The sequence below is a fragment of the Pseudorasbora parva genome, chromosome 18, assembly GCF_024679245.1.
Source record: "Pseudorasbora parva isolate DD20220531a chromosome 18, ASM2467924v1, whole genome shotgun sequence".
In the NCBI taxonomy this organism is placed as follows: domain Eukaryota; kingdom Metazoa; phylum Chordata; class Actinopteri; order Cypriniformes; family Gobionidae; genus Pseudorasbora; species Pseudorasbora parva.
This window is the reverse complement of record NC_090189.1, coordinates 2,678,057-2,693,058: the sequence shown is the minus strand read 5'-3', so window position 1 is coordinate 2,693,058 and position 15,002 is coordinate 2,678,057. Positions and strand designations below refer to the sequence as shown.

At 36.0% G+C, this 15,002-nt stretch overlaps 2 protein-coding genes and 1 long non-coding RNA gene across 3 annotated transcripts in view; 2 read left to right on the top strand and 1 right to left on the bottom strand.

Annotated features, from left to right (window-relative positions):
- The window catches only part of scarb2c (scavenger receptor class B, member 2c), a 31,672-nt gene extending 28,077 nt beyond the window's left edge, over positions 1-3,595 (top strand). Inside the window, exon 12 of the mRNA XM_067422757.1 lies at positions 950-3,595. Within this exon, the coding sequence (XP_067278858.1) occupies positions 950-988 (39 nt within the window). The 3' untranslated portion in view covers positions 989-3,595. The remainder of the gene's footprint in view (positions 1-949) is intronic.
- A 143-nt stretch (positions 3,596-3,738) lies between these two features.
- On the bottom strand, positions 3,739-9,770 carry LOC137045836 (liver-expressed antimicrobial peptide 2-like). Its single transcript, XM_067422764.1, has 3 exons — positions 9,667-9,770; positions 7,489-7,631; positions 3,739-4,128 (listed from the first exon to the last, which is right to left on the bottom strand). The coding sequence occupies exons 1-3, from the start codon at positions 9,724-9,726 to the stop codon at positions 4,089-4,091; spliced, it is 243 nt and encodes an 80-aa protein (XP_067278865.1). The 5' UTR covers positions 9,727-9,770; the 3' UTR covers positions 3,739-4,088.
- On the top strand, positions 4,608-11,469 carry LOC137045846 (uncharacterized). Its single transcript, XR_010898864.1, has 3 exons — positions 4,608-4,704; positions 9,647-9,758; positions 10,787-11,469. It is a non-coding gene; the product is annotated as an uncharacterized lncRNA (long non-coding RNA).
- Positions 11,470-15,002: the final 3,533 nt, after the last annotated feature.

The following is a 15,002-nucleotide window of genomic DNA, read 5'->3' as shown; positions in this document are numbered from 1 at the left end:
CACACACACACACAAAGACAGACACATAGACACACACACAAGCACACATACAGAGACACAGACAGACAGACAGACAGACACACGCACACACACAAAGACACACACCCACACACAGAGAAAGACAGACACATAGACACACACAAGCACACATACAGAGACAGACAGACAGACACACACACACACACAGACACAAAGACAGACACATAGACACACACACAAGCACACATACAGAGACACAGACAGACAGACAGACACACACACACACACACACACAAAGACAGACACATAGACACACACACAAGCACACATACAGAGACACAGACAGACAGACAGACAGACAGACAGACACACACAAAGACACACACACACACACACAGACAGACACACACACACACACACACACACACACACACGTATATATATTATATAAACTAACCTTTATGTTATATGCAATTAATTGCGATTACTAATAATATAATGTAATTCATAAAAGGATTCAGTAAAAATTGGGTAAAAAGTGAGAAATTCTGAGCACTTACATAATCCCAGAAGTTCTTCATATATAAAGCAGATTTCACATCAAACTTACGCAAAACTCCAGTCACACTTCATTACAATAGAGTTCCATGTTAGAAGTTTAGAAGTAAATTCAGGTTCAGGCTACACAATATTTTTGTCTTAAGATATTCAATTATGATTTGAACTGCTAAATTACTACACGTCGCTTCCCGACCAATCAGCACTCAACGTCTTTAACGACATGCGTGATGTCATCGAGAAGGCGGAGCTATCGACTGACTTCCGGAGTCAAGTGTAGATAAGCACAAAAACACACAAATATTAGGCAGAATAGTCCAGTTTAAATCAGTTTTTTCACCAAGCGTACTGCATTATTGCTGCTAGTCCTGGCCTTCACTGTGTATTAAAGCCTTTGTGTGTGAACTTTCAGAGCTCTGTGGCCGAGCGGCAGCCCCTGCTTTCATCGTAAACGCTCCAGACGTGGCCATAAAGCGGAGGATATCAGGATGATCTGACATTCATTTAGACTTCGAGGCTGATTTGCTTTTCGAAGGTTCAAGGAGCAGAGATTGATGCATCAGACGACTCAAAGTGCGAAGTTTTCCTCAGGTCAGCCCGGCTGTCGGATCCGTCGGCCTGCTCGTGTTTTTAATGCCATTTCATGCTTTAGATGATTGAGGATCGTGAAGCCAAAAAGTGCAGATGCCCCAAATAATAGCCAGTTTAATGAGAATTACGTCTTGAAATACACCAGAATAGACTAATGGAGTGACCGCAGGTGTGATGCAACACATTACACATCACAGGTATTGATATGAGATAATGTATCCTCCGACAACAGCTGTGTTATTAATACACTTATGCAATTCTTCAGCGACTGCCATGAGCTCATCTGGCAAATAAACTGACTGTAGTGCCAATTTCAGTACTAATGTGAGTTATTATAGTATATGTGTGTTTTTATATTCTGCTGCTGGCCGAGTTAGATTTAATGCAGTGATGCATTTGCACTGCTCTGCCATATTAAATGCTTTTCTTTGATGCAAACCAAGATTTAAATGGTGCATAATGTTTTTAGATGGGGTACACGATATACACTACCGGTCAAACATTTTAAAATGGTCCGATTTTTTTAATGTTTTTAAAGAAGTCTCTTCTGCTCAGCAAGGCTGCATTTATGTTATAAAAAGTTGCAATATTGCAAAATATTATTCAAAGATTAAACACCTGTTTTCTATTTGAATATATTTTAAAATGTAATTTATTCCTGTGATCAAAGCTGAATTTATCATCATTACTCCAGTCTTCAGAGTCACATGATCCTTCACTAATCATTCTCAGATGAGGATCTGATGCTCAACACACAGTTATGATTATTATCAATGTTGACAACAGTCGAGTAAAAACATTTTTTTCAAAGTTTCAAAAGAAAGTTCAAAAGAACAGAAAGCTTTTGTAACATTATAAATGTCTATACTGTCACTTGATTAATTTAATGCATCCCTGCTAAATAAATGTATTCATTTCTTTAAGTTCTTTCCCCAAAAAATAAATAAAATAAAATTATTACCGACCCAAAACATTTAAATTGTAGTTCTATGTTTCAAAAGCTTAAAACATTTTTTCCCGAATCCGAAAATTACGCCCGAGCGAATGATTTACACACAAATTAGTTCTGCTCGTGTTTCATGAATAAGGCCCAATAAATATTAAAAATAAAAGGATCACAATGTAAAAGATTATTGTTGTGTACGTAAAGATAAAAATGCCTACATAATGATGGTCATTGCATGTCTCAGAATGACATATTGCAGTAATGACGAATGAAATTGGCTACTTATTGAACCAATCGTTGCAATACACACGAGTATTTAAACTGACTCGTGTCTGTATTCCTCGTGTTAATAGTGAATCCACCGCTGTGAGCACAGCTGGCTTTTAAAGGGAAAGGGAGCTGAGACTGATTGGTTTATTGAGCGTTATGCCCAAAACACACCCATGACTCACTACGAGTCGAGGGACCGGCATTTAGACAATTTATTTCTGTCGGTAAACTAGCTAAAGTGGATTCAGACCCGCGTTAAGTGCACTTGCGCTTCAGATTGTTAAAATACGGCCTCATAATTGTGTGCTTGGGATATGGCTTTGCTATCAGTTATAACCAGGCTCTCAAAAATTATATAAAATGTGGATTTAAATTTATCGGCTAATATATCGGTTATCGGCCAAAATGTTCATATCGATGCATCCCTATTTTTCAAATCACTTAACTTGTATTTACAGTAAACCAGGAAAGTGACAGCCTAAATACAGGATAAATGTTTCTGATTTACCACTAAAAGAAATGCTGACCTTAATCGCTGATTCCAACTTAACGCGCAACTCTAAACTAATCAAACTTCATTTTGTTTTTAGTGTTCAAAAGTTTCAACAGTACAGTATTACTAGCATTGAGAAGACTCATGTATTCATTTATTCGATATATTCATTTACAGTATGATAATGTACTGATCATTTTTGCACTGATCATTTTTTTTTTATCTGATGTTTATTAAACCTTGTGTCCACTTTATCTGTTTTTCTTGTAGAGCGTAATGATCAGGTGTTTGGTGGCTGGAGGTTATGGTGTTTCTTTAGGTTTAAAAAGGGACGAGGGTTTGGTAAAGTTAAAAATATTACAGCATGATGATGCCTGTTGGTGTGGTCTGGTTTCAGTTTCACTTCACCTGAAATGACCTTCAGTCCACTAGCATTGATCCCGGACGAGCCCCCAGAGTCATTTTCAGGTGTCGTAAATATGCGACAGTGAGCGTTGTTTACTGGGATATCTTTATGGAAACATTAATTAAAGCTTGGAATTATAATTGTGAAATGATCATGTCAAATGTGCTTATGAATTAAGACCCAGTGATGGTTTATAAAAGGAATGTTATTGATTCAGTATTTTTTTTTATCAATTTATTTCATCATGTGAGCATTTTATTTTCTGTTTTTCTTTTAAAAAAATGTATTGCACTATCAATGTAACAAGATAATGAGACAAACAATAAAACATTTTAACAAAAAAAGCATTGTACACCATCTCACTTTATGTGTCTGATATTTACAAAATAAATAAAATCCCTGTTCATCTTGATGGAAGCAGCAGCTGATAATGAAATACATTTGCTACACATTATTTTGCCATATATGTTTGTATTTTATCATGTCAAACACCAACCTCATTGAATCTGAATCAGAAACTAAGCATGCAAAGTTAATATTTCACAGTATCAGGATATGCATAACTCTGTAAATAATGGTTGTTGGTGAAACTGGAGTTCTTGGTGTGTTCCCGAGTTTCTGAAGGTGTGAATCTGTCAAGATTATTGTCATATTTTACCCCTAAATCAATAAAGAAATTGTTTTTATTTTTTTATTTTGGAGTTTAATATGACCAGGAAATTTCTTGGAGAGATTCATCTGAATACACTCTTGAGATTCGTGTGTGACAGTCTTTAGAGATGTTGTGATGTAGGTTTGAGGGATTTATTTTTCCATAATTTGAATTTGGCGCCAGAATGATCACGTCACACTGGTTGAGCTTTATTAAAAGAGCAGATGTGTTTCCTGAAAGAAGAGGAAAAGTTGCCAAGTTAAACTTAAACACTCACTCAAAAATATTATGGCAATCATAAAAAGCTAATACAACGTGTGTGAGAGAAGAAAAAAAATCCTGTTTATGCTGAAGTGGAGCATAATAAATGTTAATTGCTCCAGTTGCTGAGTCACACAGAGGTTAATGTTTTCTGTGATAAACTCTTATCTGTTTTTTTTTTACAGGTTCAGGGTTCTGTGTGAAAGTGTTATTGTGATTAGGGCTGTGTGTGTGTGTGTGTGTGTGTGTGTGTCAATATACAATCACCGTGATATTTGGCGATTAATTCGCTTTTCTCAGAACGCAATTCCTCGTGAGGCACCGTAAATGAACCGAAATGCGCGTTTGAATTTCAACCGCCCGATTTTCCAACCGTGATTCAGATCGCGAATCTAGTCACAATCTGGTTTATTTTATTTTTATATGATTATGTCCCTTAGTAAGTATTAACGCCTTTTTAAAAACGATAATCTTTTGATCACAATGAAATGAAAATATAGGGGAATTTCCATGGAATGGACGCTCCAGCAGGAAGTGCGAAAACACCAGTAAGTATTTTATATTTTATTTTTTACGTATTGGTTTCAACAAACTAAATTTTCCATTGAGCAAGACTTTAAATGTTTACTAAAGTCGTGTCTGCCAAACCTAGATAAACTACAACGAGCATATTCGGCATCACTTTATAATAAATTCTTATTTGTTAATGCATCAGCTAACACGTATTAGCAATATAGGTCTAACGTTAGTTCTACAGCATTTAGTCATCTTTACTAATATTAGTTATTAAAAATTGTTGTTCATGTTATTTCACAGTGCATTCGCAAATTTTATGAAAAACTTAGGATTTTAGAAATGTTAGTGTTGAAATGAACATTAAGATTAATGCTTGCAAAGTTCTGTTTGTTGTTAACGTTAGTTCATGTTAACCAATATAGTCAACTAATGTTAACAAATTCCTCCTTTGCGTATAGTATTTTTTTATATTAGTTTTTGGTAATACTTTACACTAAGTTTCTATTTGTTAATATTAGTTAACGAGTTATCGAAAAGCATGTGTTAATCTTAATTAATATTCATCATTTACTATTAAAATCAAAAGTGGCGTCTGTTCATATTATTTAATGGATCTGACTAATAATGAACAGTTGTGTTTTTTATTAGCTAACATTTTTAAAGTTGAATAAATAATGATAGTTAATGCATTCATTTCAAGTATTTAATAATAAGCCTTTTAAAGGGATTTTGGGCCCTATCATACATCCGGCGCAATGTGACGCCAGACGCAACGTCAAGAGTGTGTGTTAGTTTCAGATGTAGTTCTCATGTCCCATGGGCGTCTGGTCTAAACCAGGTGTGTGTTCAGGAGCATTGTTGGAGCGTTGCTATTGTGAGGAACTGAAAACCACTGACCATTGACCATCACACACCTACGCTAAAGTCAATAGTGCAGTATTTCTGTGTTATTTAAAAGGTGTGTTAGTAAAATGAGCCTATAGGTGGTGCCCAGCACACACACACTCTGATTATTACACACAGAGGGATGTGCAGCAGCACACACACATTTTTTAATATTAAAAATAAAAGGATTCCTCTCTGGAGAAGCGTTTAGTCTCTCCTCACGTAAATAGTGAATCCGCCGCTGTGAGCACATCTGGCTTTTAAAGGGAAAGGGAGATGAGACTCTGATTGGTTTATTGCACATTACGCCCAAAACACACCCATGACTCATTAAGAGACGTTACCAAATAACGCAAAGGTCTGCTTCCACCGTTCACTTAACACTTGACGCAAAAGAGCAGGGTTTCCAACTCTCACGCATCTGGCGTGAGACTCACGCTTTCAGGCTCTGTCTCACGCTCTCACTCCGCCCAACTCAATCTCACGCCAAATTGCCAAACCTGCTTTTGATATTAAACAAAGCTATAAGCTTTAATTTTTTAAAATGTGTTTTAATGAAATTCAAACAATAAATAGCGTTTTGGCGCTAATGTGGCATAATGTTAAAGCCAGAGGCGTTGAAAAGCGGAGTTGCATGCTCTCGTCTCCCTGCGGCGCGCGCTGGTCACGTGGCCCATGAGCGCTCAATACTTCTAGCGCTGTGCCAATGCATTTAAATGGCTTAAGCGGATACACAACAGTTTCACCATATAGATGTTTGCTGCAAGTTTTGGTAAACAGTACAGCATAGTGTTAGTGTTTATTGATTATTAAGTCAGCCATATTTACAGGATCGTTTTATTATGGAGAGTTATAGAGATTGAACATTGTTAACATTAATGTTATTCTTGTATTTAGCCCTCAGGTATTCCTTACTAATAGGTCACACTCATACTCATTAAATTATATTTATTGAATATTTTGAGGAGATCTTTTGGTACTAAATACTATTTGTGCAACAATTATTGTCAATAAATGACCACTTAAAATATTTTTCTTCTAATATTTGTATTTCTTCCAAAATTTATATTACAATTAGTGTAGTAATTAATATTAAAATAGAGAATTCCAATTCAAAGAGGCAAATTAGAGTCATTTTGTGGCTAAAAAATATTAATGTTTATTTGTAATGCCATTAGGTGCCTTATGGCTCTTTAATAAATATACATGTATCTAATCTAGTTGCTCAAAAATATATTGCAGTCTTTGCATTCTAATAAATATTTAGATATGATGATCAAACACTAGATTTCTTTAAATGTGAAATTTCAAAACTTAAATAACTTGCATCCTAATCTTTTTAATGAATAATGATACTTATATAAGCAGTCACAAGTGAATATTAAGGAATGGCACATATAATTTGACCCAAGAAATGTTTAAACTAGTGCCAAAACAAACATATTATTATGTACAGTATATGTACTAGATATAAACTGATACTAAATCAAGATCAAAAGCATCACCCCCCCCCCCCCCCCCCCCGACCCTCAAAAAAATCTCACTCCAACCTAAACTTAAAAGTTGGCAACCCTGAAAAGAGTTAAATATATACACGCAGCGCCGCAACCCATGATAAAGAAAGCAACAGAAACATGCGTTCATGAGAGAAATAATAGCGTGGCGCGGGACGTGCTCGCGCTGCAGGACTCTGACCTGACGCACAAATCATACAAATGTGAAAATGCCCGTCCTGGCGAGTATTCAGGTAAACGCAGTAGTGTATGTCTTTAGTTAACGTACACAAAGTTGAGTGAGAAATCGTGTGTTACAATGAATTTGGTCCGTGGAAGTCTTAAAGAGCCGGACCTCATATTCTGTGTGATTGTGATAGTCAAACACACAGAATATTTTAATGCATTAACTAACATTGTGCCCTGTTGGTGCTTCACCTGCAGTAGTTGGTTCCACACTCATAGTGATCTCTGCATCCAGAACCCACGGGTTTCAGAGTGTTCCATCGCCATAGTAACGAGCGTTTGGCCCGATGGATCAGTCCAGTGGCCCATTCAGTATCTATGGGTGCGGACTGGACCTACAGACAGAGAGAGGAGACCTGTCACTCACATCAGAGCCACCAAAGCACAACCATCCAATCAAGCCCCGCCCCTACATTTGTTCTTGTTTGTGAAGCGTTTCACTCAGATATATCGGCACAAAAGGCATCTCTTTCGTCATGCTATCAGTTCACTGACATCCAGAGATGAAGGTTATTTATGAAAGGGGTGGTTCCGTGTTTTTTTTTCTTGGCTTGGTTGTGTTTATGGGGCGCAGTATAACATGTCTTAATACTTCTTTTTTTTTTAAACGCCGTATTTTTCTTCTATTCATTCCACACCGCTGTCTGTCCTTTGAGCGGCTCGTTTGCTTCCTGCTTCTATGAAGCCCCTCCCTCTGAAAAACGCAATGCTCTTAGATTGGTCAGATGGCCAAATGTAGTTTCCTGTATTTTTATTGGCTGAAGTGCCAAGCACAGGTTGCCGGAAGCCACGCCCCTTCCCATTACGGGCGGAAGTCACATCTGCGGAAACTAGCGAGGGTTTATGATGTCACCAACCCAGGAAGAAGCTCGTTGTAGTCCAAATTGGCCATTTTTGTAGGCAATAAACTGCCGTAACTTTAAAAGACAATATCTCCGTTTGCATTGAGCTTTCAGCGCTGTAACTTTGCAGAGACTGTTTATGCTCAAGCAGCGACATTACACACTATCTAAAGTTAAAAAAAAGTCAAATCGCATGACACCACCCCTTTAAACATCATCACATCACGGTGCTTTTAAGGATAGTCCAGAATTGACAAATTTAGAACAGCTAAATTTAGAAAGCCGACAAGGTTGGTCTAACCAAACATTTGAGTAACAACTGCTGACAATGATTTACCAAAGCCTTGGGCTCCTCATCGCCGTGTGTTACTGTATGTGTTTCAGTTCTCATGTACAATCACAGGAAACCCATCAGATGAGAAAGAGATCCGTGTTTTCCCAGCTGGAGGAAACATTTCACGTGTAGATTACGAGACGATCCGGTTTAGAAAGAGTGACATGATCTAACACTAACACCTACAGATCAACTGATAGTGTGTTTTATGAACATTTGAATCATTTTTACACTATAAACAAGCTTTTGAGGATGCCAATAAAGAACCATTCATAAATCAATAAAAAATACATTTTATGCATTATTATGGTGCCATTCATTTATAGGCCAAATGTTGCTAACTTAGAGAAACAAATGATTAAAACACAGATGATTATCAGTCGATTAACCATTGATTAGGTGAGTAGTTAGTATTTCATTAATCTGTTGATAATTTGTTTTTTGATTTAAATGAGTTTAAACTTAAATTACACGAATCTAATTTGAATTTTACGAATGATAAAACTATGAAAATGAACGTCAACAAGCGCTCAATTTTTTGCTGAGAAATTTTTTGTTCTCTTGTCATTGTCTAAACATGATAACGTTTGTAAATGTTTTTTTTTTCTTGCAAGTTGTCACAAATTAAGGCTATAATATATGTATAAAATGTTTTGCCAATGTTTCCCACCCAGAAACATTGAGTTCGCTCGCAAGAATTTAAAAGTCCAGGACACAAAAACATGTAAATATTTTTATGAAGTTTTGTTTGTTGTTAGTTCATGTTAACCCATATACATTTTTGGTAATACTTTACAATTCTAATTTCTATTAGTTATCATAATTCATTTATTAAGACAAAAGTTGCGTCTGTCCATATTATTTAATGCACCTGAGCTTACAATGTTTTTATTAACTAACATTATCAAAGATTAATAAATAATGATATTTAATGCATTTTTACCATTTAAATATGACTAATTTCAAACATTTGATGAGCCTTTTAAAGGGATTGCATGGTTTTAAGATCATTAGAAACATACACTTAGTCAAACTTTGAATAGTTGGATGTTTTCCTCCCATCTCATATTCCCCCCATGTCCCTTTAGGTGCTCCGTAGCTTTACTTTCAGTGCACAAAAAGTTACTAGTTTTAGATGTTTTCTTAATAATCTATATTTCGATCGTTCCCACAGGTGGTTGTGAAGTGAAGTACCTGCAAGGCCAAGAGCAGAGCGAGCAGGAGGACGAGCAGACGCTGGTTTGCTGTGACCATGATCAGAGTTTTCCAGTGAGACCGTGATTGAGGTACACACTCTTTATATCGACAGCTGATAACGCTATCAGAGATCAATGATCAGCGGACACTTTACCCACAGGAATTAGGGCGACTCCACGTCTGCGAGGGTAACGGGACCTTTTATCAAACCGACCGCAAATGACACATCATATCAGGAAACAGACGAGCAGTGATTAAAACACAAGCCCTGCTGAGATCAGACTAATGGCTGGATCCTGATATTCTACACTTGAAAAAATGCTGGGTTAAAAACAACCCAAGTTGGGTTGAAAATGGACAAACCCAGAGATTGGGTTGTTTGAATGGGTCCATTCACTGGGTTCACACAACCCAATCTCTGGGTTTGTCCATTTTCAACCAACTTGGGTTGTTTTTAACCCAGCATTTTTTAGAGTGTAGTATTCATGTTTACACGGCCAATGTCCAAATTCCCAGAGAATTTCCCATAAAGTATCTGCATTCACAGGGAAACACAAGGCTCATAAATATAGAAGTACAACACAAATGAGTTTTTCTTATGTTTCAACTTCTTATTTTCCAGCTCTGCTCAATCCTGGGATGATTTAAAGCACTCAAAGAGTGTAATAATAAAGCTTATATTAAAATTAAAAGGTTCCATTTGTTAACACTATGAATTACCAATGAAAAATAACCCTTAAAAATGTATTAATCTTTTTATTTAGCATTTACTAATGCTATTAAAATCAAAAGTTGTATCTGTTAATATTATGTAATGGCCTTGAGCTAAAAGGAACTAATAAACAGTCTTATTTTTATTAACTAACATTACCAATGATTAATAAATACTGTGTTGCTCATTGTTAAAAGGTAATGACTAATGGGATTTTATTGTAAAGTGTTACCTTTTATATTCGACTAATTTTACGCATTTAAGAAGGCGTTGAAAATGATTAAATGTTCCATTAGAAACTCAAATTTAGTTAAGTGTGTACAAATTTTTTTGCATATGCAACGATACTTCCTAATATTGTGTTGGTTCCTCTGTTGCTGACCCAACTCTGATGGACTCCTCTAGACCCCTGAAGGTGTGCTGTGGTATCTGGCACCAAGATGTTAGCAGCAGATCCTTTAAGTCCAGTAAGTCGCGAGGTGGGGCCTCCATGGATTCGGACTTGTTTGTTCAGCTCATCCCACAGATGCTCGATTGGATTGAGATCTGGGGAATTTAGCGGCCGAGTCAACGGCTCAAACTCGTGCTCCTCAAACCCAATTTGAGCTCCAGTAGCTCGTCTGTTTGATCGGACCACACGGGCCAGCCTTCGCTCCCCACGTGCATCAATGAGCCTTGGCCGCCCATGACCCTGTGGCCGGTTCTCCACTGGTCCTTCCTTGGAGCACTTTTGATAGAGACTGACCACTGCAGACCGGGAACAGCCCACAAGAGCTGCAGTTTTGGAGATGCTCTGACCCAGTCGTCTAGCCGTCACAATCTGGCCAAACTCACTCAAATCCTTACGCTTGCCCATTTCTCCTGCTTCACACACATCAGCTCTGAGGACAAAATGTTCACTTGCTGCACTTCACCTAAAAATTTTATGCCTGATAAGTGTATAGATAGAACAATTTAAATAACATGGGGAAAAGTGGACAAACATGGACAAACATGGACAAACATAATTACATGGACAAATAACATGGACAAAAATAATTTTCGCATTCTTTTACTGCATTACTGAGTCATAATAAAAGACAATCATAATTCACAACTAACATTAAAATAAGGGGTTTGATCGTTTGCTTCACCTGTCCAGCAGAGGGCAGCGTTAGTCCAGCTCATTCACTGCCTTATGGACATGTGGTTGGTTATGATGATCATAAACCTGCATGTTTTAATGTAAATGTACAATGCTCCTTTTATAAAAATACAATTTAGAGTAAAGTAATCTGCTTAAAGTAAAATACTTCATTAAGGTCATCTTTTGGACTACCCATAGTACTAGTAGTGTTACTAAACCTGAACTTAGAGAAACTGAGTATGAGCTTGTGTGATCATTTTATTATTCAATGTTCACTGTAAATACAAATACATTGGCAAAAAAAAAGAGGCAATCGGTTACATAAAAAAATTTTAAGGGTTAAGAAATGTAAAGTTCACATAAGCAGAACTTGCTGATTTTTATTTTGTGAAGTTTTTTGTACATTTAATTGCTCAAATATTAATAATATTTGAAGTTACTATATAATAACTTCAAATATCAGGGTTTTTCCTGGGTCAGAAATGGTCTTCGGTGGTGGCTGACCAGTCATGGTCATCCACACACACACACGCATGCACGCACACACACACCCCAACAGTAAAAGTACCTACCCGCGTGATCTGTGAGCCCAATACTCACAATAAATGTTAAATAAATGCAAACATTTTTTGCTCATCTAGTTTTGATATCTCATTTTGTAGAGTGTCTTGATGTTTGTTTCTTTAATTCCTCATTTTTAAACAGTTTGCATGGTTTACTGACTCATTATTTTGGCAACAATTATTAAAAAGCAGCATTAAAAATTGAATAACAAATTAAGTCTAATTCTCTGGCATAACCAATTTTACTTGCGTTGTTCTGCTTTCACCTTATTCCAGAAAAACTAATTTTTTTGGTGGTAATTTACTACACATTATCAATATAAATACTCAAAATAAACACATGAAAATACTGTCGATTACAAAGACTAATTCTTACTAACCGCTCTTGTTTAGTGGGGTAAGCACACTTCATTCTCATCTCAGAGGTGTTGTGAGTAAATGATTACACACCGATTCAAGAGTTCAGTGTTGGACAGATCAGTTCATTCAAATGAATCGGTTCAAATGAGTCATTAGTTCGTGAATCAGACAAAAGCGCAGAGGTGGTAAAAGTACTCAAAAGTTATACTCGAGTGAAAGTATATATACCAAAATAAAAAAATACTCCAGTAAAAGTAGAAAGTCCTCCATTCAAACATCACTTGAGTAAAAGTACAAAAGTATCAGATTTAAAACGTACTCAAGTACCGAAAGTAAAGAGTAAATATTCAAATTAACTGTAAATATCAATAATTAAGCAGATAAAATCTTTTGGGACTGATATGCAATGCTTTAATTGAACAAATGATAAGATTAGATACTGCAATTAAGAATTTGTTAGATTTGCAATTAATAAGAGACAATGAAGCACCTTAACGCATTATAGGGGTTAAACTTAAAATAGACATGTTCCATAACATTAGCTCCATAAAACAGATGAGGAGCAAGATACTATTAACTAATTCAACATTAATTCAAAAGCCATAACCACAATGACATATTACGTAACAATGAGTTAATAGTCATGTGCCTCAACAAGTAAAGTCATACTATAATTTTGCCAATTGTTATGATTAATGATTAATTAAACAGACAACTGAGAGTCGGAAGCATGGCTTTGAATACATGAATTTACATTATTAGTTAATGTAATATGTTATTAGGGAATTAATGATGTCATATTTAATTAATAGCAATTCATATGTTACTTAATCTATTAATCATGTAGAATGTTCATTAGTTGCTGATGCAGTAATCATTCATAAATGGTTTAGTTCTTCATTAGTAATACATTAACTCATGATTATCTGTGCATTAGTTAGGCATGAATTATAATAGTGCACCTGTATTGTAAAATGTTACCGATGTTTTCATAGTAAATTGTGTGCCGCAAAATAAAAAAAGTTGGGGACACACTGAGCTAACGTTAGTGTGGCAAACCTGACTTGTCAGCTTTTCCAAGTCTATACCCGACTGGATCATCCATGACCGACCAGACCGGTTTGGAAATCAAGAGTAATAAATACTTAATACTTGGAGCGGGCATGGGGAAATGTATTGGAGTAAAAAGTAAACTTTGCCTTTAATATTGTAGTGGAGTAAGAGTAAAAGTAGATGCAAATAAAATATACTCAAGTAAAGTACAGATCCCCGAAAAAAATACTTAAGTAAAGTATCAAAGTATTTTTACTTGATTACTTACCACCCCTGCAAAAGCGGACGCGTTATGTGTGAACCCAGACTCTTAAAACAACGCAAAAGATTTGTCATCACAGAAAACACTTCATAAGGATATTTTTCCGTTTATTTGAAAGTATGGTTTATGTCAGCTGCGTGTGCAAAATGTCTGTTAAAAGAGGTGCGATTTTTGAGCATCCAGCAGTAATTCAGGGAAAATATTGTGCGAACTCGCCACGTGGAGCACGGATTCAGTCTTACGACCTTTTGCCATTTTGTCAGTTCTGTTGATTTTGATTGATATGCGCGAGTGAGAAAGAGAGAGAACGGTGATGGTTTTGAAGACAGAGTGTGGGGCTCTCTGCTCGTTCTCCGTCACTCAGGTAACGAGGGCGCATGTTAACTGAGTGTCAGAACGAGCAGAGTCACGCGCATTAGTAATCTACATCAATTTATAAATCACAATAACTCATCAAATAAGGCTTTGGCGGGACAAAAATTTGCTTTGGCGGCCACCAAAAAAAAATCAATGTAGGAAAAACCCTGAATATTTGAGTAAGCTAATTCATACATTTAAATGATAAACTTAAATATTTTCATTAGAGGAAACTTGACTAGCTTTACCTAGCTAATTCAATAAATGCTACCTTGCTAATTGGTTACACAATGCTTTGATAAAAGTAAGTTGTAAATACTCAGAAAAGTTCATTTGATTGAACTAATTTGAGTTGGCTCTACTCAAAGCAATTCATTTCGAGCGTTTGGGTTTAAAGTATTGGGGAAAGTTACAGTGTAATTAAATTAAACAAATGAGTTCAATCAAATGAACTTTTATGAGTATTTACTTGTTCTTTTGAGTTCTCAAAACGGGCACATTAAGTATTCTTGATTAATCTGAACTTAAATTTAACTGAAAATGGGCTGGGATTTCTATTTCCCAGCATGCTTTGCCATGAGACTTGAAAGGAACAGTAAATGCTAAAATCAAGTGTTATATTATGTTTTTTGTGCAAATCTGCAAGTTCTGCTTACTTAAACTTTAAATCTCTTAACGTAAAAAAAATAATGTAACCAATTGCCTCAATTATTTTGAATTTTGCCAACTTATTCAGGTTTACAGTGTACTTTTGAAATGAATGCGTTACTCCCTAAAAAAGTAACTAATTATGCTACTTAGTTACTTTTAATGCAAAGTAATGTTTCATTACTTTATCTCGGCTGGGTTTTCTTGTTTGTAGCTTAAGTTTTTTATTGTAAAATAATAAGTAATCCTTTA